This window comes from Carcharhinus amblyrhynchos, chromosome 16 (assembly GCF_965287045.1).
Source record: "Carcharhinus amblyrhynchos chromosome 16, sCarAmb.v2.hapA, whole genome shotgun sequence".
Classification (NCBI taxonomy): domain Eukaryota; kingdom Metazoa; phylum Chordata; class Chondrichthyes; order Carcharhiniformes; family Carcharhinidae; genus Carcharhinus; species Carcharhinus amblyrhynchos.
This window is the reverse complement of record NC_137339.1, coordinates 8,072,581-8,097,209: the sequence shown is the minus strand read 5'-3', so window position 1 is coordinate 8,097,209 and position 24,629 is coordinate 8,072,581. Positions and strand designations below refer to the sequence as shown.

Here is a 24,629-nt window from a genome sequence, read left to right as displayed (position 1 = left end):
GTGAGGTGGGAGGCGAATAGCCAGAAGACCTGGTCCATGTCTGAATCAATATTGTTGGCAGGAGAAGGAGGAGGTTCGACATTGACCGATGGTAATATTACAGTTCCGCAGAGGGATGAAATATCAGAGGGTTCAATGACTGAATCTGCTTGGTTTGAGGAATGGGAAAGGAATTGTTTAAATTGCTGGCTGTCCTCCGTAGACAGAGGAGGAAATCTGTAGGTGATTTCAGAGAAATGCAAGTATAATAGAGCAGTCATCTTGAGGCTTCAGTTACAGACTGGGGGGAAAAGAAAGATGAAGAATCCCTAATACTGGGTGGCACAGTGGTTAGCGCTGCTACCTCACGGCGTCACAGGGACCCAGGTTCGATCTCGGCTTGGGTCACTGTCTGTGTGGAGTTTGCACATTCTCCCCGCGTCTGCGTGGGGTTTCCTGCCACAGTCCAAAGATGTGGGAGTTAGGCGGATTAGCCGTGCTAAATTGCCCCTTAGTGTCCCGGGATGCATATGTTATAGGGATTAGTGAGGTAAATATGTGGCGTTCTGGGGATAGAGCCTGGGTGGAATTGTGGTCGGTGCAGATTCAATGGGCCGAATGGCCTCCTTCTGCAGTGTAAGGATTCTATGATTTGTTCCCACAAACAGAGTTACAAAACTCGGAAAGAGGGCAAAGTTTAGAGAACAAAGATACGCAGGTAAAGTTGATTTAGCTAGGGTAAATTGCCCCTTAGTGTTAGAGCCTGGGTGGGCTTGTGGTTGGTGCAGCTGATGGGCTGAATGGCCTCCTTTTGCACTGTAGGGATTCTAGGAACAAGACTCCAGAGGTGGTAAACTCCCTGAATTAGTTGTTCCCTGTGCCAATATGGCAATGAGTGCAGAAGCAGGAGGACACTGGGGCTGAATGTGAGCTTGGAAGAATGATGCTGGAGGGAAGACTGAAATTCCTGGAGGATTGGGAACAGTTCTGGGGCCATGAAGGACATGCTGCAGAATAGGGAAATTAAAACCAAAGTCCGTCATTATGGAAGAAGGTTTATCCTAAACTAGCTCCAGGAAAGGACACTGTTGCTGCAGAAAGGGAAGGAAGACTTGTATTTTGCTAGCGCCTGTCACTGCCACAGGATATCTCAAAGCTTTACAAACAATAAAGTACTTTTGAAATATAGTCGCTGTTGGAACATAGGAAACTCAGCAACCAGCCTGTACACAGCAAGCTCCCACAAACAGCAATGGGATAATGACCAGATAATCTGTTTTTAGTGATGGTGACTGAGCAGTAAATGTATCAACTTCCCCGGTACCCCTGTGCGGTCTTGGTTTAAGATCTTATCTGAAAGGCGGCACCTCTGCCAGTGCAGCACATCCCTCGGTACTGCACTGGAGTGTCAGTTTGTGTGGGGCTTGAATCCGGAACCTTGTGACCCAGAGATGAGTCACTGAGCCACAGGGGACAGGCCAGAGAGAGGAGAATCCAGGCTCCCGGAAAGCTGGGAGGCACAATTGTAACAGAGCAAAGAAGAACCTGCAAAGTGGGGGGAGTTGGAGGGGTGGAAGAGCCTAATAGCTTGATGTTACAATGCATCAGATCATAAATAGGAACAGGAGTAGGCTATCTGGCCCTTTGAGCCTGCTGTGCTATTCAATAAGACCTTGGCTGTTCTGATTGTGGCCTGAACTCTACTCTTCATTGCTGTCCCCCATAATCCGTGAACCTCCTGCAGATCAAATATCAGTCTAACTCAGCCTTCAATATGCTCAATGAGCCAGCCCCCCACTGCTTGTTGGGAAGAGGATTCCAAAGATTAACAAGCCGTATGCGTACAGTTCACTTGAACGTGACTGTAAGGAGTACAGTTTCAATGTTGGTGGACTATACAAGGCAAAGTGTAGGAGGACTGCCTGTTGGGGTCCCCTGCCCGTTGGAGGCATTTCCCCCCTGCCCCCTCCCCACCCAATGTCAGATCACTTTAACCCTAATCGTACAACCCCACCCACTCACTGGCCTCCCACACCTGGCACCCCTGACCTCCCTCAAGCCTTCCTGGTGCTAGCCTCCCAACCCCTGCCAATACCCCGGTTTCTATAACCCCCCTCTGCCCCGGGGGGCAGCCACACACCTTCAAGCGAGCACTCCTGGGACTACAGAACTGCCAGCCAATCAGACTGGTCAATGGCTCTTTATACGGTGGAGGTAATGAAACCCTGTCCAACATAAAATGATGTGGAGATGCCGGTGTTGGACTGGGGTAAACACAGTAAGAAGTCTCACAACACCAGGTTAAAGTCCAACAGGTTTATTTGGGAGCAAAAGCCACTAGCTTTCGGAGCGCCCGCTGCTCCTTTGTCAGGTGAGTGGGTGATAGGCCATATAAAGACTTCTTACAACATAAAACGGCCAGGAGGTAGCTGGCTTTCTCACTTTTTAAAGTGGGGCGAGTGGGAGACGTGGCGTCCCATAAAGATCGCCCTATGGAGATGGGAGAGACCACCTGCATCCATTCACAGATTGCCGCATGACCTTTGAACCGGTGGTGATGGGCGGTGTGGGAGTAGCTGCCGGATGCTATTCCCACGTCGCAACAGGCATATGGTTAAAGTTCAAGTTTATTTAATAGTCACAAGTAAGGCTTACATTAACACTGCAATGAAGTTACTGTGAAATTCCCCTCGTTGCCACAGTCCGGCGCCTGTTCGGGTCAATGCACCCGTCTTTCGGACTGTGGGAGGAAACAGAAGGAATCCCACGCAGACGGGTGACCCACCCGTTATTTAGTCCAACTTTAGATATTAATATTCTATTGCATCTCCCTGGTTAAACTTTATGTTGATTTTGTCCCACTATGTGGGGGAATTCTGAGTGGAAGATGCTAGTTTGACCTTTACTGTTTCCACTGCGTCAGTTATGTATTTTACATACTCCAAGGGGGTTCTCTTACCAGGTATTGCGTGCCAATTCTGTTCACCTATCACCTCTGTAATTGCGGATTTACAGTGGCTCACAGGCCAGGAACATTTTGTTTTCAAAGTTCTCATTGTAATTGCACATGTTCCAGAGAACTTCATACCAAGGTCACCTCACTGCATTGTGTAGTTACTTAGTAACACCTACAATACATTGCAGCTTACTGTGCCTGCATTCCCCTCAAATTATCAAACATCACCCATGCTTGATGATGTTTGATAATTTGAGGGGAATGCAGGCACAATAAGCTGCAATGTATTGTAGGTGTTACACATGGGTGTGACTATTCAAATGCTCCATTAGCTATGAATGTATTATTGTGTGGTTGCGCAGGATTGATGACACAGTTTAATGCAAAGGTGCTCAATCTTTGGGGGCAGCACAGTGGTTAGCACTGCTGCCTCACAGCGTTGGGGATCTGGGTTCGATTCCCGGCTTGGGTCACTGTCTGTGGAGAGTTTGCACATTCTCCCTGTGTCTGTGTGGATTTCCTCCGGATGCTCCGCTTTCCTCACACAGTCTGAAAGACGTGCTGGTTAGGTGCATTGGCCATGCTAAGTTCTTCCTGGATATTGCGTATCCCTGAACAGTTGCCGGAATGTGGTGACTTGGGGAGTTTCGCAGTAACTTCATTGCAATGTTAACGTAAGCATACTTGCGACACTAATAAATGATTTTAAAAAATTGATGCTTTTGTGATGAAATATAGCTTCTAAGCCTTTTGGCTAAGATCAAGCCCAAGTTGGGGCTTTTCTGGTCAGCTCGGATTGTGTTTGTCTCTCTTTTGGGGGCCATGAATTCAATTTGAATTTTGGTTTTTGGAATAAGCAGGGAGATGGATTCTGGCCTGCCCAGTCCAATCTGAGCATTGGCTTTGTAACTTCAAGAATGGAGCAAAACATTTAAAAATATATAGATATAATTAGGTGAAATGGTAATTTGTATATAATTAGGACATTACATTTTAATGAATACAAATAAATTGAATAAGTGGTCACTCTTTTAAGACATGGAAAAGGATCAGTTTTCCTCCAACCATCTTACATCTCTGCCAGCGCGCACACGCTCTCTCTCATATACACATACTGTGGGATCTTCCAGCAGTGCTCACCCAAGACCGGAAAGTCCCACCCGAGATCAACAGTCCTTTGCGTGGACCTGTCCCGCCCACTACAACACTCATGGCAGGCGGGAAAGGAAAATTCCAGCCACAGCCTCTAAAGCTTAATTTAGAACTGTAATACTCTCATCAAGGCCTATGAGGTAGGCCTCATAGAGTATGAGCTCCCTGATTGAGGGTAGCCTAAGTTAATTTGATTTTGGTTGGGGAAAATCAAGAGTTCCCTGACTGAGGTAATGATTGCCTGCCCAATCAGAGAGTTTCACCTATGGACATACATTGAGGAGTGTCAGGGCTGCTGACATTCCGGAGCCTGACATTGCATCTGAAGCACTCTTGGGGATGGAGACAAGTCTGTAAATAAAGGGAACCTGGTGAAAGGACACCTGCCTCTGAGGAGTTATTTCGAGAACAAATGAGCATTACGTAATGGTTTTACAATCCACTTGGAATTAAGAAAAATCTTTTCTTTTGAACACGGGTATCCTCGTGCAGGCTGTTACAGAGCAGATAACTGTTAGCAACAAGGAATGTTCAAATGTTAATAACATAAAGAGAATTCATTGAAGGCTAGCACCAATGAGTACTGCTACTTTGTGAAACAATTTGTTCAAATCAACTTCAAAGGAATGTTACCACTTTTTATTGAAGAAAAGAGTTTGAGCTTTTGGGTGGTCAAATCGTGACAAAGATCTGAATTCTGTGTAAAGTTTCAAAACCCTTTTACAAAAAACACACAAAAGTAAGGAACAAGTAAAAGTTGAGAGGGGTTGTTACTTGAAGACGTTGTAGGCATTTAAATTAAAGTTCATTCATTCATGTCACAAGTAAGGCTTACGTTAACACTGCAATGAAGTTGCTGTGAAATTCCCTTAGTCGCCACAGTCTGGCGCCTGTTCGGGTCAATGCCCCTAACCAGCACTTCTTTCAGGCTGTGGGGAAGAAACTGGAGCGCCCGGAGGAAACTCGCACAAACACAGGGAGAACGTGCAAATTCCACACAGACAGTGACCCAAGCCGGGAATCGAACCCAGGTCCCTGGCACTGTGAGGCAGCAGTGCTAACCACTGTGTCACCGTGCCGCCCATTTGCTGACCGATAAAAGTTTGGACCACAGAACAAGACAATTCTCCACAATTATTGGCAATGATTCAGTTGTGAAGGATAGAGCATTGAGGATAATAAAAAGGGAAGCAACTTGCACAGAGACCACATCCCACGTCTGCAAAGAATTATCTCATTAGAAAATGTATAAAGTTAGGAACTTGCAATACTTCAGAGTTTTAACCCTCAAATCATTGAGCCAAGCAAATAGTTGGGTACGTTTGATAAGACTACCTTTTGCTGGGGGAGTTTAAGATGACACTTTCAGATTTTGATGATTATTCTATATTTTTTTGACTGTATTATAAGAGTTTTAATGTTTGGATTCTCGATTGGAACTAAAAATCATGATCTTTAATATTACAATGTACTTCGTCATTTGCAGTGTATTGCTTACGTTCTGAAATAAATTTGTGAATAAGTTAGTAAAATATAGATTCCTCATGCTCTGTATACCACTCCAAAGAATAACTCACTCTATATTCCTAAGTAGGGCTATACATTTTTGAAGAAAGATCCCTAGACTTACAATATTCGGGTAGATGCTGGTTAAAAGCAGTTATTTGGAAGAAGATAACATTCTCTGTTAATTAACTTCTTTGAGGGAGAAATATTTCAGACCCAGACCAATGTCTGTAGCAGCTGGGTATCTTAAACTCAGGTGGGGATTGTTGTCAGTGAGGTCTCCCCAATCTAGAAAAACCTCATGAAGGGGTTATGGCTACAGTTCATTTCAGAATGGTGTGCAATGTTTGAAGTTGTTACAGAATCCCATGCTTAGTGTTTGCGTCTGAAATGTTTATATTCATAAGAGTTCATAGCATTCATATCGAGAGGGCAAGAATACCAAAGCAGGGATGTATTTCTGAGGCTGTGTAAGGCTCTGGGCAGACCCCATTTGGAATATTGTGAACAGTTTTGGGTCCCATATCTAAGGAAGGTTGTGTTGGCCTTGGAAAGGGTCCAGAGGATGTTCACAAGAATGATTCCTGGAATGAAGAGCTTGTCGTATGAAGAACGGTTGAGGACTCTGGGTCGGTACTCCTTGGAGTTTAGAAGGTTGAGGGGGGATCTTATTGAAACTTACAGGATACTGCGACGCCTGGTTGGAGTGAACATGGGGACGATGTTTCCACAAATAGGAAAAACTGGAACCAGAGGGCATAACCTCAGGCTAAAGGGATGATCCTTTAAAACAGAGATGAGGAGGAATTTCTTCAGCCAGAGAGTGGTGAATCTGTGGACTCTTTGCTGCAGAAGGCTGTGGAGGCCAGGTCATTGAGTGTCTTTAAGACAGAGGTAGAAACGCCCTTGATTAATAGGAGGATCAGGGATTATGGAGAAAAGGCAGGAGAATGGGGATGAGAAAAATATCAACCTTGATTGAATGGTGGAGCAGACTTGATAGGCTGAGTGGCCTAATATTGCTCCTATGTCCTAAGGTCTTAAATGTTGATGGAATGCTGTACTGCAGTTGGTTATTGAACCAGAGTTAAGGTCTAGAAATCAACTCTTGACCCAGATTTGTGGAACTGAAATCTGAACTCCCTCCAGTTGGTATTGGGGTTTGGAAATTTCTTTCAACATTCACTGTAAATCCCAGCAGAAATTTGGTCCTGCCCTAACGGCAAATCCCAAGGAAATTAGCTCAGGCTTTCCGTTAGGTGATGCTATGGTGGCACAGTGGTTAGCGCTGCTGCCTCTCAGCGCCAGGGGCCTGGATTCGATTCCTGGCTTGAGTCACTGTCTGTGTGCACATTCTCTCAGTGTCTCCCCGGGTGCTCTGGTTTCCTCCCACAGTCAGAAAGACGTGCTGGTTAGGTACATTGGCCGTGCTAAATTCTTCCTCAGTGTACCTGAACAGGTGCCAGAGTGTGGTGACTAGGGGATTTTCACAGTAACTTCATTGCAGTATTAATCAATGAAGCCTATTTGTGACACTAATAAGAAAACACTACTTGCTTCAACAGAGGAAATAATACTGTTACTGATACCCCCTCAGGATCAGGGTTTGAGATAGAAGATGTTAAGATACAGCGTATTTAACACTTTTACCTTTCACTTTGCCAGGTCATGGGCCGTTTTCCCACCTGTTTGACGGAAAATTTATCCCTCTTACTCGGAAAGATTCAAAATGGAAGGTAATATTATTTGTTGAGTCCGAGATGTGCCGAGTGTTACACGGAACGATGCAGTGAGCTGTCATTAACGTATTGCCCATGTTAAATAGGGTTCGGTTAAGACTCCCAGTGGAATTGAATATTGTAATGGTTTTCTTGTCATTTCTGGTTCTGATATTTGCTTCTTGTTGCAGTGAAAGCTTCCCGCCTTCCTGTTGGAAGCATCCTAAACAGTCCTGACCCAGTTTCTGGAGAGTTCTCGCCATACAACTGTCTCCATCTGTGTGCTGCGTCTGCACTTTCACTTCTTGTACACAGGCTCAGAGGATGGAGAGTGTGAGAGTGGGAAGCTCTCTCACTAAGTCCTCTGGAACACTCTCCATCACTTGCACTATCCACTCTTAACTGGGCAGCCAATCTTATCAGGCCGATGAGTATCGCCATAGGAACTGATTACTGAGGTGCTGCTGGGAACATACTGAGCGAGTGGTTTATTTCTGGCAGTTTGGAAGTTCTTTGTACCTCAGCACAGACTTGCTGAGATCTGCTAAATTTAGGCAAAGTTTGGCTCAGAACTTTGTGGGGACTTTTCACCCTCGTTCTCAGTGAGCCGGAATGGTGGTGGGGGTGGAGAATCGGGAGAGATTCCCAAAACGGCGCTCTCACCGGCAGATTTCCCTGCTCAACTCTCCCTGCCATTGATACAATGAAAGGTTGGGAACCCCATTCCCTTGCATTTAAATGTCATTATTGTTATTCCCTGCTGTAGCGCGCGCGCGCACACACACACACACACACACACACACACACACACACACACACACACACACACACACACACACACACACACACACACACACACCTGCTCCCCCCTCCGTTGACAGGGTTTACAACCGCCTTTGACAGACAGGGGCCTGGCAATCGACCCCTACTGTGGACGCACGGGTAAGTACCTTCCCCCGGGGGCAGAGGGTTGTGCCCAGGCAGCACCCTGGTACTGCCCCTGGCTTCCATTGGGAAGGTGCAGGGGGGTCGGGTTCCTGAGGAGGGGGAAGAACCGCATGTCTGTGGGGGCATTTCCTGGGGGTGGGTGCGTCCTGAGCCCGTTGGGGGAGGTGGGTGGGGGAGGTTCTATGGCAGATATGTTTCTATTTTTATTTTACGTTTTCAAAATATTGGTGGGGAAAGCTGGCAGTGAGGCAGCCTACACCCCGCTTTTAAAGTAAGGGTCATTAGTCACAAGTAAAGCTTACATTAACATTTCAATGAAGTTACTGTGAATTTTCCTAGTTGCCACACTCCTGGCACTTGCTCAGGTCAATGCACCTAACCACCTGATTCTTTTTTTCCCCACCTGATTTGACACATTGTCGAGAAAAGAAAAATTCCGCTCTTTAACTCTTCATCTCACTGAATGTTTATTTCAGTGCGTTGTGGAAATGGTCACTTCAACTGTTTAGCTGTCTCTTTTGTACCCTTAGTTCCATATTAAAAATCCTCAGCCATGTACATTCTTAAAGACACAGTGCAGGAGTTCAGGTCAACTGGTCCTTGCTGGTGTTTATACTCTACACGTCAACCAACTTCTGCCCCCTTTTGTCTAATTCAGAGTATTATCAGAATAACCTTCTTATGCTACTTACCTTAACTATTCCCTGTGGTAGCTAACTCCACACGTTCTAAACCCACTGGGTAAGGAATGTGGGGCACGATCTTAACCACCCGTTCACGCCACACTCCCGCTGCAACGGCCAAGTCTCCGTTCACTGCAGCAGGATGGGAAAATCCCACTGGCATGAACGGTTGGCAATTTCTTGCTGAGGTTTTCTCCTGAGTTTCTGATGGATTTATTTGTGACTCTCCTGTAGTTATGGCCTCTGGTTGAGAATCCTCCAAATGTTCTACCTGGCATTGGGAGAGTTCAGTGTAAATATGGTGCCCCGATGTTAAGCGTGTGATAATGTCAGCTTCACTCGTCATCCAATTGCGTTGAACGCTGACCCAATCTTTCTCCTTGAATCTAGCACGAGGATGCTTCTCTGACCATGTTTGAGCACTTGATCAGAGCCAATGGGTTGGATGGTGTTCTGACAAACTATGGCCTAGAGTTACCAGATGACCTTGTATTTATCAAGGAGCAGATTGGAGGGCCAATACCCGATGCGAGGAGCAATGGTGAAGGCTGCAGTACAAACTGTTCGGTGGTAAGTGACCCCATCGAACCAAGGGAAAGGGAGAAGGGAAGGTGTGTGAGAGGTGGTTGGTTTTAAAATACCCTGGTGGCATCGTGCTAAAGCCCCACCATGGCAGCTGGTGGAATTTTAAATTCAATAGATAAATCTGGAATGTAAATCTGTCTCCATTAGCACAGTTGCCTCACAGCGCCAGGGACTCAGGTTTGATTCCCAGCTTGGGTCACTGTCTGTGCGGAGTCTGCATGTTCTCCCCATGTCTGCATGGGTTTCCTTCAGGTGCTCCGGTTTCCTCCCACAGTCCAAAGATGTGCAGTCTCAGTGGATTGGCCATGCTAAATGTGTGGGGTTATGAGGACAGCATGATATGTTAGAGCTCAGTCAGGTTGATGAGGTATCTTATTTCACCTACGTTAGTTGCTCGTGATACAGAGATTGAAGGTAGTGCAGATGAGAAGGAAGAAACCAAGGCATAACACTCAGTATTTACTTTGTCCTGAGAGTTCAATGTCTGTATCTAACTTTGGTATCTTGTCTTTTCAGTGGCCATACAAAGGCCGGCCCAGAGAGAAGGGCTTTCTGTATGAAATTGTTGCCAACAAGAGAAATGGGATTGATGTTGATAAGTGGGATTATTTTGCCAGGTAAGTCTGCTCTCTCAATCTCTCTGATCACTTAGTGAAGAACATTCTTTCATCCATGTCTCCTCACGGCAGGAACTCGAAAGCTGGGATTTTCCAGCACCCTGGCAGGGATGGCACTCCAAATTTTCCCATCCCGGTGGTTGGAAAATCCCGCTCAAAGTTAACTTAAATCGGGTGTGTCGGTTCTGGCCACTAGAATCGTGCTTAAAGAGGAGACTTTTGTATTTGTTCCAATTTCCTCTCTTTTGCTGCTGAAGATTTTGCTTTTGCTGGAGTGCGGTTCCACAGACACTGGTGTCTCCCCTGAGTAGTGGCTGTAAATGTGTAAATGTTGGCCGGCTGTTTGACTATATGGGGAAGCACGTTTCAGCCTGACTTTGAACTCCATTGGCTGTTTAATATGGGTGTGCTTCCCACCAGTTGTATAGCCAGGAAGGGAGAGTCTTACCTGATTTGTAGGCTTGGCTGAGGGCTAATTAAACAGGAATTGGTAATCCAGTGACCATTTGATCCATAGGAACACTGCCCACCTCCCCCTGCACATTCCTTGGTCCCTTTAGCCCCCCTGTGCTTTATCTAATACCTTCTTGAAATTACACAATATTTTGTCCTCAACTACCTTTTCTTGCAGTGAATTCCACACATTCACCACTCTCTGGGTGAAGAAATCTCTCCTCACCTCAGTCCTAAAGGTTTAATACTTATTCTCAAAATATGACCCCTAGTTCTGGACTTCTCCACCACTGGGATCATGATGACTTGTTTGTCAGTAGTCTTTTCCACTGCTGCATCCTCAACATGATTCCTTGTTTAAGGCATTGCATGATTAAGGGTTGCAGAAGCTTGGTTGTATTCCCTTTGAACGTTGCGAGTGTTCTGATCAGAGTATTCAAAATGATAAAGGAACCTAAGAGAGTCAGTGTAGAAAAACTGTTTCCTTTGGTGTGGGAATCCATGGGAACAAGAGTAGATACTTCAGCCCCCCATCTGCCCTGCCACTCACTGAGATTGTAGGTGATCTGTACCTTACTGACCTCCATCACCCCACCTAAACTCATCAACCTTTTGTCCTCTTGGCTCTCCAAATATTGTTGACCACAGATTTAAATTAATTGTGACCACCCTTTATGAAGACTTGTTTTCTAACTTGTCTCCTGTCTGTCCTGGCTCTGATTTTAAGGGTTAGGTTCCTTGTCTTAGACTCCCTCCTCCAGTGGGAATTATCTCATTCTATCCACCCCTCCCGATTCCTTTCTAGATCCTAAAACCTAAGTCAAATGATTCCTTAACCTTCCCTTTTCTGGAGAACATGAGCCCAGTTTATGTAATCCTCATAATCTAACCATTCAGCCCTGGTAACATTCTGGTGAGTCTTTGGTAGCCTGCTCTGTCCTTTTTTGTAGGGTACAGCAACCAGACATGTGCTTGAACCAGGGCATTGGATAACTGTGGCACAACTTTGCTCTCCCTCTTATACATCACGGTTCTCTGGGATAAACGGTGAAGATCCCATTAGCATTGTCATAGTGTTACAGGATGGAAAAAGGCCCTTTGGCCCATTGTGCCTGCGCTGGCCATCAAGGGCAGCAAAGTGGTTAGCACTGCTGCCTCACAATGCCAGGGACCCGGGTTCAATTCCGGCCTCAGGTCACCGTCAGTGCGGAGTTTGCACATTCTCCCCGTGTCTGTGTGGGTTTCCTCCGGGTGCTCTGGTTTCCTCCCACCCTGCAAAGATGTGTGGGTTAGGTTGATTGGTCATGCTAAATTGACCCAAGTGTCAGGGGGATTAGCGGGGTGTATGTGTGGGGTTGCGGGAATAGGGCTTGGGTGGGATTGTGGTCGGTGCAGACTTAATGGGCCGAATGGCCGCCTTCTGTACTGCAGAGATTCTATGATCTATCCTAATCCCATCTTCCAGCACTTGGCCCATAACCTTAGCTACAATGGCATTTCACGTGCTGATGTAAATACTTCTTAAAGTGTTTGGATTTTCTTTGTATGTTCAGCAGTTTATTTGGTCATTAATTATAGGTTTCAGTAACTTCCCTGTAACTGGTCTGTCATTTCTTGGTGTCTCTCTCTGCCCCATTTCTTAACTCACAAAATCATAGAAGCTTTCAGCACCGTTGGAGGCCATTCAGCCCATCTTGCCTATGCATGCTCTTTTGAAGGAGCAGTCATGCTCAGTCTAGAACCCTTCTATTTGGGCACAACCCCATAGATTCCTCTTCAAGAACTTGTCCAGCTCTCATTTTATGAAATATCCATCAGCTTTGTGGAGTGTTCCAGGGACCTCGGAGTGAAAAATTTCACCTTGCCTCTTGTTATGCATCTGAACGTGGGTCATTTATAGAAATTGAAGAGTTAAAATAGCCCCTAAACTGATCCTTGGAGAACACTACTGCAAACAACCTCCCTGTCTGTATATAAAATAACCCAATCCATCCAGTAGCATTAGCACCAGGGGCAGCACAGTGGTTAGCACAGTTGCCTCACAGTGCCAGGGACCCAGGTTCGATTCCTGGTATGGGTCGCTGTGGAAGTTGCACATTCTCCCTGTATCTGCGTGGGTTTCCTCCAGGTGCTCCACTTTCCTCCCACAGTCCGAAAGACGTGCTGGTTAGGGTGCATTAACCCGAACAGGTGCCGAAGTGCGGCGACTAGGGGAATTTCACCGTAACTTCATTGCAGTGTTAATGCAAGCCTTACTTGTGACTACTAAATAAACATTACTTTAAACATTACTTTTCTCCTGCCGCCTGCCACTGAGACATGTTTGAACCTATGGGCTTCCACCTTCTTCATAAACTTCCTGTGTCTGAAATGCCTCTCGAAGGTCCACATACAGCATCTTCTGATCAACCTCGGTTACCTCATCAAAGAAGTTAGTCAGACATGATTTGCCTTTTACAAATCACTGTTGTATCTCCTTGATTAACTCATTGTCTTTCCAGATAAAAGCTTTTTTCTTGAGCCTGATGGATTTTCAGTAGTTGTCCATGTGCTGGTGTAAATCTGACTAAGAAACATAAGAACATAAGAAATAGGAGCAGGAGTAGGCCATCTAGCCCCTCGAGCCTGCCCCGCCATTCAATAAGATCATGGCTGATCTGTCGTGGCTCAGTTCCACATTCCCGCCCTCTCCCCATAACCCTTAATCTCCTTGCCTATCAAAAACCTATCAAGCCGCGTCTTAAAAATATTTAGCGAGGCAGCCTCCACCACTTCAACAGGCAGAGAATTCCAGAGATTCACCACCCTTTGAGTGAAGAAGTTCCTCCTCAACTCCGTTATAAACCGCCCCCCCTTTATCTTGAGGCTGTGCCCTCTAGTCCTACTGTCCTTTCTGAGCGGGAAGAGTCTCTCCACCTCTATCCTATCCATCCCATTCATCATCTTATACGTCTCAATGAGATCTCCCCTCATTCTTCTAAACTCTTGGTGGATAGCTGGTGGATTCCTTATTCATCCCTCTTCCCTTTCTATCAGAAACTCACCTCTCCTCCAGTATCCTTGTATTCATAAGAACATAAGAAATAGGAGCAGGAGTAGGCCATCTAGCCCTTCGAGCCTGCCCCGCCATTCAATAAGATCATGGCTGATCTGTCGCTGCTCAGTTCCACTTTCCCGCCCTCTCCCCATAACCCTTAATCCCCTCTCTTATCAAAAACCCATCAACCTGCATCTTAAAAATATTTAGTGAGGCAGCCTCCACCACTTCAACGGGCAGAGAATTCCAGAGATTCACCACCCTTTGAGTGAAGAAGTTCCTCCTCAACTCCGTTCTAAACCGCCCCCCCTTTTATCTTGAGGCTGTGCCCCCTAGTCCTACTGTCTTTTTTGAGCGTGAAGAGTCTCTCCACCTCTATCCTATCCATCCCATTCATCATCTTATACGTCTCAATGAGATCTCCCCTCATTCTTCTAAACTCTAACGAGTATAAGCCCAGTTTATTCAGCCTCTCCTCATAGCTCAACCCCCTGAACTCCGGTATCAGCCTAGTAAACCTCCTCTGCACTCCCTCCAAGGCCAAAATATCTTTGCGCAGGTGCGGCGCCCAAAACTGCACACAGTACTCCAGCTGCGGCCTCACCAATGCCCTATACAGCTGCAGCAAGACCTCCCTACTTTTATATTCAATCCCCCTCGCTATGAAGGCCAGCATCCCATTTGCCTTCCTGACCACCTGCTGCACCTGCAAGCTGGGTTTTTGCGACTCATGCACAAGGACCCCGAGGTCCCTCTGCACCGTCGCCTGCTGCAGTTTTTCGTCCCGTAAGTAATAGTCCTTCCTACCATTCTTCCTACCAAAGTGGACCACCTCACACTTGCCAACATTAAATTCCATTTGCCATTTCCTGGCCCATTCGCCCAGCCTATCTAGATCCTTCTGCAGACTCTCCACACCCTCCGCACAATTTGCCGTTCCCCCAATCTTGGTGTCATCAGCAAATTTCGACACCCTACACTCGGTTCCCTCCTCCAGATCATCTATATAAATGGTAAAAAGCTGAGGCCCCAGCACCGACCCCTGGGGCACTCCACTAGTCACCATTCGCCAATCCGAATAGCACCCGTTGACCCCCACTCTCTGCCTCCTATTTGACAACCAATCCTCTATCCACGCTAACACCCTACCCCCAACTCCATGTCCCTCGACCTTCTGCAATAACCTCTTGTGAGGTACTTTGTCAAACGCCTTCTGAAAATCTAGAAAGACCACATCCACCGGCTCTCCTCTATCCACCGCCCTAGACACATCCTCATAGAACTCCAGCAAATTTGTCAAACACGACTTCCCTTTAATGAAACCGTGCTGCGTCTGCTCTATCAAGCAATTCCTTTCAAGATGCCTCGCAATTTCCTCTGACCTTCAATTCAGCGAGGATTGAAAGATTTTGACCAGTCCCTCTGTTCTTTCTACTTTTTTTTTCTTTCACTAACTTGGGATATGTTCCATCTGGACCAGATGACTTGTCGTCTTGCAGAAACAATCTTCCAAATACGTCTTCTGTCTCTTGTAATCCCATCTAGAATTTCCTTGCCTCCATTCAGTGTAACTTTCACATTATGTGGCGGCACAGTGGTTAGCAATGCAGCTTCACAGCGGCAGGGACCAGGGTTCGATTCCTGGCTTGGGCCACTGTCTGTGTGGAATCTGCACTTTCTCCCCGTGCCTACGTGGGTTTCGTCCGGGTGCTCCGGTTTCCTCCCACACTCCAAAGATGTGCGGGTTAGATGGATTTGCCGTGCAAAGTTGCCCCTTAGCTAGACCCTCTGACACTAAGGTTAATGCATAGGGTTATGGGGGTAGGGCTTGGGTGGGATTGTGGTCAGTGCAGGCGCGATGGGCTGAATGGCCTCCCTGTGCACTGTAGGATTCTATAATTGTTTCCTTTGTGAAGACATAGACCTCGTTTTCATCCTTTGGCCAAATCCTTTGCTTTTTCATGAAGATTTTCCTTTGGATCCTTCATATGGCCAACATTTTCCCTCGCCACATCTTAGATTTTAAATGATTATAACACAGAATTAAATAACAGAGTTACATTTACTTGTCTAAAGGGGAAGTTCCTGAGCGAGGAAGCCATTGGAACGGAAAAGAAACTGATTAGACCTGGAGCCTTTAGGAATGGAGTTGGGGTGCGCTTTTCCCCTTGCCGGGAACTTATTTACAATTTGAAAGCATGAGCTGGTTTCTTCATTTGGAGATTGTGTGATGATTCAACAGAACGTGTCGTCACCTTTAATCGAGTTGATGTGAAGGCTGAGATTGATGGTGTCTTGTCTTGTTTCTGAAGGGACTGTCACCACCTGGGAATCCGGAACAACTTTGACTTTGCACGCTTCATCAAGTTTGCTCGAGTTTGTGAGGTTGGCAAAAAGAAGCATATTTGCACTCGAGATAAGGTGATGTCTATTGTCAGATTAAATGGACAGTCTTGTTAAAGCTTTCCTTAAAGAAAACCCTGGTGAATTTTTCACTCCGCACAGGCACACTAAACCTATTATTACCCCTGTATTCGCAGCAGTTAACTCGATATAATGCTGTCCAATATTCTCCTTTTATCTATCTGCCTCCATGCATAGGAACTTGGGGCATAAAGAATGGTGGGCCAGATCTACAACCTCAAAGCATATTGTGTCCTATGAAGATTCATTCAAGGGATATGGGTATAGTTGGCAGGATTGGCACTAGTTGTCTTTCAAAAGCTGATGACACACCCCCCCTCGCCCCGAGTCATTGCAGTCATGTGTTGAAAGCACTCCCACAACACTGATAGACGAGTGATATATATCTGCTAAACACATCCACCGAGGTTGGATTATCATCAGGTTGTGGTGATCTAATTGAGGGTACGTGGTAGTTGAAGAGTTAGGTGGTTGTTGTTTTTGGCTGGCGCAGATGTGATGGGCCAAAGGCCCTTTCCTGAGCTGTGGACATCTATGACTCTAGAAAAAGTAAAGTAACAGATACTGCAAGGTCACGATGAATTGATTCCACAGACCTGAATGTGAATCATACACATCTGATTTAAGATTTTAGATTGTTCTGTCCAGGCTGCTTTGTATTTTAGTGGTTCTCCGTATAGTGGGTACATCCGGAGAATGCTTTTAAAACTGTGTGAAATTCTCCCCGTGTTTGTGTGGGTTTCATCCTGAAGATGTGCTGGTTAGGTGGATTGGCCATTGCCAAATTGCCCCTTAGTATCAGGGGAATTAGCAGGGTAAATATGTGGAGTTACAGGAATAGGGCCTGGGTGGGATTGTTGTTGGTGCAGACTCAATGGGCTGAATGGCCTCCTTCTGCACTGTAGGGATTCTATGAAAACCTTTTGGGGTTTTGCTTTTGTGGCTTTGGTTGACGATGATGTGCTCTGATGTATTTGGGTGACAAAAAGACCAGTTCCAAAATCCCCTTCACTGCAAATCCTGAATTGTTTCTCTTAATATTTTGCTATCAAAGTTGATAGCTTGCCAAGATACATCAACAAGTTTAAACCTTGATTTCTTGACTCCCTGGGCATTTGGTGAAAGGAATATACACTCCCTGACTTGGGGGCAGGTGATTTCCCAGAAGGATGAGTCACCGATAATAAGGGATTGTTTACAGTGAGTATCCCAGACGTCTGCTGTTACTTGTCAGCTCAGCAGGGAGTTGCAGACAGTCACGCTCTGTATTGCTCGCATTGTTTCACAAATGTAAGCACTGTTTTTGTGTTTGAATTTGATTTTAATTGACCACGTTATTTAATTGTGAAAGGTGCAGATGGTAATTCCTGTTAGAGAGCATGTGTGACACCGTTGTCCTGGACCTAGTCTCTGGTTGGTGTTTCTGTTTTGAGGCAGTTGATCCCGTGGGAAAAATATTGAACCCCCAACGAGCAAACTAAAGTTTTGTCTCCAGATCCTGCCCGAGTTTTTCAGATGTTTTGCTTGAACTGGGTTAAGTTTGGGTACTGGGTTTAGATGGAGTTTGCACGTTCTCCCTGTGTCTGCGTGGGTTTCCTCCGGGTGCTCCAGGTTCCTCCCACAGTCTGAAAGACGTGCTGGTTAGGTGCATTGACCCGAATGGGTGCCGGACTGTGGCGGCTAGGGGAATTTCACAGTAACTTCATTGCAGTGTTGATGTAAGCCTTGCTTCTGACACTAATAAATAAACTAATCAGATTGAAAGGATGATTTTTATTTGGACTGAATTTGCTGTTATAACTTTTACCTGGGAATGACTGTTGGCGAATTGAACCTAACTGCCTGTTAATTCAAGTCCATTGTGAAAGCGTTTGCTTTGTGTGACGCTGATCATTTGTTGAACTGAGGGCATACCAATTAAAATACAGCGAGCACACACTACACAAATTATCACCCATTATCCCTGTGCTCACTGACTTCTGTTGGTTTTAATGGTCGATTTTAATTATTAATTAACATTCAACATCCTTGCTTTAAAATCTCCCCCTGTCTTTGCCCCTTCATATCACTAACGTCCTTCAACCCTACACCTCCCTGAGAATAGGCGGCACTGCTGCCTCACAGCGCCAGAGCCCCGAGCTCGATTCCGGCCTCGGGTCACTGTCTGTTTGGAGTTTGCACATTCTCCCCGTGTCTGCGTGGGTTTCCTCTGGGTGCTCCGGTTTCCTCCCACAGTCCAAAGATATGCAGGTTAGGTGGAATGGCCGTGATAAATTGCCCCTTAGTGTTGGGGCAAATACGTGGGATTGTGTGGACAGGGCTCAGTGGGGTCGCTGTAAGTGCAGACTCGATGGGCCGAATGACCACCCTCTGCACTGGAGGGATTCTATGATTCCACATTCCCTCAGTTCTGGCCTCTCTTGCATCTCCATGATTTTCATTACTCTTTTCAGCCACTCGGGCATTTAAACTTCAGAATCATAAGAACATAAGAAATAGGAGCAGGAGTAGGCCATTTAGCCCTTCGAGCCTGCCCCGCCATTCAATAAGATCATGGCTGATCTGTCGTGGCTCAGTTCCACATTCCCACCCTCTCCCCATAACCCTTAATCCCCTCTCTTATCAGAAACCCATCAACCCGCGTCTTAAAAATATTTAGCGAGGTAGCCTCCACCACTTCAACGGGCAGAGAATTCCAGAGATTCACCACCCTTTGAGTGAAGAAGTTCCTCCTCAACTCTGTTCTAAACCGCCCCCCCTTTATCTTGAGGCTGTGCCCCCTAGTCCTACTGTCCTTTCTGAGCGGGAAGAGTCTCTCCACCTCTATCCTATCCATCCCATTCATCATCTTATACGTCTCAATGAGATCTCCCCTCATTCTTCTAAACTCTAACGAGTACAAGCCTAGTTTATTCAGTCTCTCCTCATAGCTCAACCCCCTCAACTCCGGCATCAGCCTAGTAAACCTCCTCTGCACTCCCTCCAAGGCCAAAATCTCTTCCCTAAACATCACCAGCTTCCCTCCTTCAAGATGTCTCTGACCAAACTTACGGTCACCTGTCCTAATAATTCCGGATGTTGCTCGGTGTCGCACTTAATGCCCCACGTCACTTCACAGAAATGTGGAATGAACAGAGGTAATAAAAAGGCAAATTAATTGTGTGTTGTTTACTGTGTGCATGCACAGCCTGTAGCTTCAGTCCCTGGGAACCCAGTTCACCCATGAACGCTGGGGTTTAACGTTGTGTGAGAATAAATATTGAATGAGTCCAAATTGTACCAAAAAAATCAGCTGGGATCAGATATGTCAATGAAGGATTGATGACTTTTGGAACACTCCATGTTCAATGGTCAAAGAACAAAGAAAAGTACAGCGCAAGAATAGGCCATTCGGCCCTCCAAGCCTGCACCGATCATGATGCTCTGACTAAAACAAAAACCTTCTGTCCTTACTCGAACCGTATCTCTTTCTTTCTTCCATATTCTGTACCTATCCAGATGCCTCTTAAATGTTGCTAATGTGTCTGCGTCCACCACCTCCTCTGGCAGTGTGTTCCAGGCACCCACCACTCTCTGTATGAAAACCTCCCCCGCACACCTCCCTTAGACTCTCCCCATCTCACCTTGAACCTGTGTCCCCTTGTAATTGACACTTCCACCCTGGGAAAAAGCCTCTGACTATCCACCCTGTCTATGCCTCTCGTAATTTTGTAGAGCTCGATCAGGGTTCCCCTCAGCCTCCATCTTTCCAGGAAAAACAACCTCTCCTCATAGCCAACACCCTCGAGACCAGGCAACATCCTGGTGAACCTTCTCTCCAAAGCTTCTGGTAGTGTGGTGACCAGAATTTGCCGCGATACTCCAAATGCGGCCTAACCAAGGTTTTATATAGCTGCAATATGGTTTTCCAACTCCTGGCTGATGAAGGCAAGCATGCCATATGCCTTCTTAACCACCTTGGCCATCTGTGTTGCCACTTTTAGGGATCTGTGGATCTGCGGATAGCGATGAGGACCATCAGAGGATACAGCAGGATATAAATCAGTTAGCGACTAGGGCAGAGAGATGATAGATGGAGGTTAATCCGGACAAATGTGAGGTAATGTATTTTGGAAGATCTTATACAGATAGGAAATATACAGTAAATAGCAGAACCCTTAAGAGTATTGATAGGCAAAGAGATCTGGGTGTACAGGTACACAGGTGACTGAAAGTGGCAATGCAGATGGAGAAGGTAGTCAAGAAGGCATATGGCATGCTTGCCTTCATTGGCCAGGGCGTTGAGTTTAAAAATTGCAAGTCATGTTGCACTTTATAAAACCTTAATTAGACCGCACTTGGAATATAGCGTTTAATTCTGGTCGCCACACTATCAGATGGATGTGGAGCTTTGGAGAGGGTGCAGAAAAGATTTACCAGGATGTTGCCTGGTATGGAGGGCTTTAGCTCTGAGGAGAGGTTGGAGAAACTTGGTTTGTTCTCACTGGAGCGACCGAGGTTGAGGGGAGACCTGACAGAAGTCTACAAGATTACGAGAGGCATGGACAGAGTGGATAATCAGAAGCTTTTTCCCAGGGTGGAAGAGTCAATTACTAGAGGGCATAGGTTTAAGGTGTGAGGGGCAAGGTTTAAAGGAGATCTAGGCAGTACAGAGAGTGGTGGGTGTTTGAAACTCGGAGGAGGTAGTGGAAGCGGATATGGTAGTGACTTTTAAGGGGCGACTTGACAAGTACATGAATGGGATGGAACTAGAGGGATATGGTCCCTGGAAGAGTAGGGGGTTTTAGTTAAGTCAATTAGGATTTGGAAGACCGAAGAGCTGTAATTTTTTTTGTTCTGTGCATGCCCAGATCCCTCTACATGTTAATATTCCTAAGGGTTCTGCCATTTATAGTATAATTCACACCTAAATTTGATCCTCCAAAATGCATCACCTCGCATTTGTCCGGTTTAAACTCCATCGGTCATTTCTGTGCCCAAGTCTTCAGTCTATAGATACCTTGTTGTATCCTCTGACAATCCTCGACACTATCAGCAACTCCACCAATCTTCTTGTCATCCACAAACGTATTAATCAGGCCACCCACATTTTCCTTCAGATCAGATCATATATACTACAGACAACAGAAGTCCCAACACTGAGGAACACCACTAGCTACAGATCTCCATTCTGAAAAAACACCCTTCCACCGCTACTCTCTATTTTCTATAATCAAGCCAGTTCTGTATCCATCTAGCCTGTCCACCCAGAATCCCATGTGATTTTTTTTGTACCAGTCTGCTTGGGAGCTTGTCAAACGCCTCACTAAAGTCCATATAAACTAGACCCACAGCACTTCCTTCATCAATTTTCTTTGTCACCTCTTCAAAAATCAAGTTGGTGAGACATGAACTTCCCTGTACAAAACCATGCTGCCTATCACTAGCTAGCCCATTTTCCTCTAAGTGTGCAAATATCCTGTCCCTCAATATCTTCTCCAAAAGCTTCCCCACCACTCATGTCAGGTTCACTGGCCTATAATTTCCTGGATTATCCCTGCTTCCTTTCCAAAACAAGGGAACAACATTGGCCATTCTCCAGTCCTCTGGAAGCTCGCCTGTGATCAAAGAGGATGTGAGCTATCTGTTAAGGCTGTTTCTTCCCTTGCCTTCCACAGTAACCTGGGATTGATACCATCTGGCCCTGGGGACTTGTCCACCCTAATGCAGTTGATATATTGACATTCTCAAGGGTGTTCACACACACATCCCTGACTTCACCAACAGTGGTCAGCAGTTTGAGGACCCCTAAGGCTGATTGCTGGTGTCAGAATCCAATCTTAAGGGGAAATATTGGAGATACTTAAGGTTCAGTGTGATCTCCTTAAATGCCCCACAGGCATTCTCACTGAATTATCCGTTGTCAAGTTCTGTTCCGGGATGTCACTCCAAGGACCTGGTTGTTGGTGCCCTGTGAAGAACAAGAGTTTATTTGTTTTTCTTTCCTGTTTCTCCTTGCAGGAGGTTGCTGATCTGTATAACATGTTTCACACACGAAACACTTTGCATCGCAGAGCCTATCAGCATAGAGTGAGCAACATTATTGAGAGTATGTGAGTATAGCTAAAGTGAAGTTGTGTCTCTCAGGGACTCATGTTGTTTTTCTCTCATTTCTGCTCAAATGTTCTCCTCCTCTCCTGAAGGATCTCGTTGTGAATTACAAGTCTTTGTTTCTGGTCATCCTCTATCACCTTATCCCCAAATGTGAAGCCGTGATGGTAAGGGTCAGTAGCTGATTGACGTTGCCCTAAGAGAGATCAAACTCCAGCCCGCCTGGTCCTCACTGACGGTGACACGTTTACACTGCAGCAACAATCTCTGTCTGTTGGCCAACATGAGGAACCCTGGCTGATTTCTATTCTCTTTAATCTTCTCTGTCCCCATCCTAAGGACACTGAGGCCAGTAACGGAGCATTGCTGCTGTGCCTGTCCAGCTGTACAAGCTCCGTACAGACCAGCGATCCACCCTGAGTCTCAGTCTGTTCCCCCCATGGCTGTGAGTGTACCCACTGAGCCATTGGATTCCTGGAAAAAACAATTTAAAAATCCTTGTTTGGGAAACGTCACTGACACATTTCTGAAAATATTTAATCTTTCAGGATCACAGAGGCACTGGTGCTGGCAGATCCATATATCGAGATAAGTGGTACAGACGGGAATTTTTATCAAATGTCCACCTCAATTGATGATATGGTGGCTTACACCAAACTGACAGGTGAGCATCACTGTATCATTCCCATCTTAAATTGTTCTTTGTATCCTGCAGCCTGTGAGGCCATTTGGCTCATCTTTCCTGTGCTGCCCCTTTGAAGAAACAGTTTAATTCATCCCATTCCCCACAGCCCTGTGCCTTTTCTCATTTTACTCCAGAGGTAGGGCGCAGTGGTTAGCACTGCTGCCTCTCAGCGCCAGAGAACCAGTTTGATTCCCGGCTTGGGTCACTGTCTGTGTGGAGTCTGCACATTCTCTCCCCTGTGTCTGCGTGGGTTTCCTCCCACAGTCCAATCAATCTAACCTGCACATTTTTGGCCATGCTGAATTGACCCTTAGTGTCAGGGGAACTAGCAGGGTAAATATTGTGGGGTTGCGGGGATAGGGCTTTGGTGGGATTGTGGTCAGTGTGGATTTGATGGTCAAAATGGCCTTCCTTCTGCACTATAGGGATTCTGTGATAATTCTATGAATCTTCCCTGCTCTCTGGAGGACAATCCCAGCCTCTGTATGTCATTGCTTAATTAAGACGCCTGTCCCGCATCCCTGATGGTGTTCTGCACCCTCTCCAAGGGTTTAACACCTGCCAAAAGCTGGTATTCAGTTAGAGTTTGCATTCATTTCTGAAGTCTAACAGTGTTTAATAAGCTAAACTTTTAAGAACCATTGCATTGAGTCATCGAGTTATACAGTGCCAAAAGGGTCCTTTGGCCCATCTCACTGCTATAATATCTGGGGAAATTGGTCCTTCTCTGGAATCTGGCTGCACCAAAGTCAAGGGGATGAGAAACCCTAAAATGAAGGAACGAGCTAGAAATAAAAACTGTAGCTAATACAAAACTTTGGGCCTTTTTGTTACACTAACTGCTGCATTTTTATCTCATGAGGAGACAAAGAAGCAAGTTATTTAGTTGACCAGAGCTTTGATTGCTTTTTCAGATGAGATCTTTCAACAAATCCTGAATTCATCTAAACCAGAATTGAAACCTGCGCAGGAAATCCTGAACAATATCATCTGTCGCAAGCTCTACAAATGGGTAGGACAAACCCAACCTGAAGCTGAAACAACGATCCCGGCCGTAAGTATTTACCTTTTTAGGGGTGGCACAGTGGTTAGCACTGCTGCCTCACAGGGACCTGCGTTCGATTCCCGGCTTGGCTCACTGACTGTGTGAAGTTTGCACGTTCTCCCCGTGTCTGCGTGGGTTTCCTCCGGGTGCTCCAGTTTCCTTCCACAGCCCAAAGATACGCGGGTTAGGTGGATTGGCCGTGCTAACTTGCCCCTTAGTGTCCTGGGATGCATAGGTTAGGGGGATTAGTGGGGTAAATATGTTGGTTTATGGAGATAGGGCCTAAGTGGGAATGTTGTTGGTGCAGACTCGATGGGCTGAATGACCACCTTCTGCACTGTGGGGATTCTATGATTTCTATGATTCTAGAATGATGTAGTGTGAGAGACGCCAAAAATAGACCAAGTGCCTTGACCAGTTTGTACTGGTATTTTATAATCCTCGCGAGTCTCCTCCCAGTCTAACTTGTCTATCCTGTGTACAATTCTCCCTCATTTATACATTCTCCGAATATGTTAATGCTGTTGACTTTAACCACTCCCACGTGACAGCAAATTTCACATTCTCAACCTTCCCTGTGGAAGGAAATTCTCCTGACTTTAAAAAAAGAATCACTAAGAAGTCTCACGACGCCAGGTTAAAGCCCAACAGGTTCATCTGGAATCACGAGCTTTCGGAGCGCTGCTCCTTCTTCAGGTCAGCCATCCTCATTCAAGGCTATGATCATAGATCATAGAAACCCTACAGTGCA

The 24,629-nt window shown here is 45.9% G+C and overlaps 1 protein-coding gene across 1 annotated transcript in view; it reads left to right on the top strand.

Moving 5' to 3' along the window:
• Nucleotides 1-24,629, top strand: part of samhd1 (SAM domain and HD domain 1) — a 56,730-nt gene that overhangs the window by 17,019 nt on the left and 15,082 nt on the right. The window contains exons 6-12 of the mRNA XM_080204639.1: nt 7,259-7,329; nt 9,333-9,512; nt 10,044-10,144; nt 15,947-16,055; nt 22,059-22,150; nt 22,697-22,812; nt 23,748-23,887. Of these exons, the coding sequence (XP_080060765.1) occupies nt 7,259-7,329; nt 9,333-9,512; nt 10,044-10,144; nt 15,947-16,055; nt 22,059-22,150; nt 22,697-22,812; nt 23,748-23,887 (809 nt within the window). The remainder of the gene's footprint in view (nt 1-7,258; nt 7,330-9,332; nt 9,513-10,043; nt 10,145-15,946; nt 16,056-22,058; nt 22,151-22,696; nt 22,813-23,747; nt 23,888-24,629) is intronic.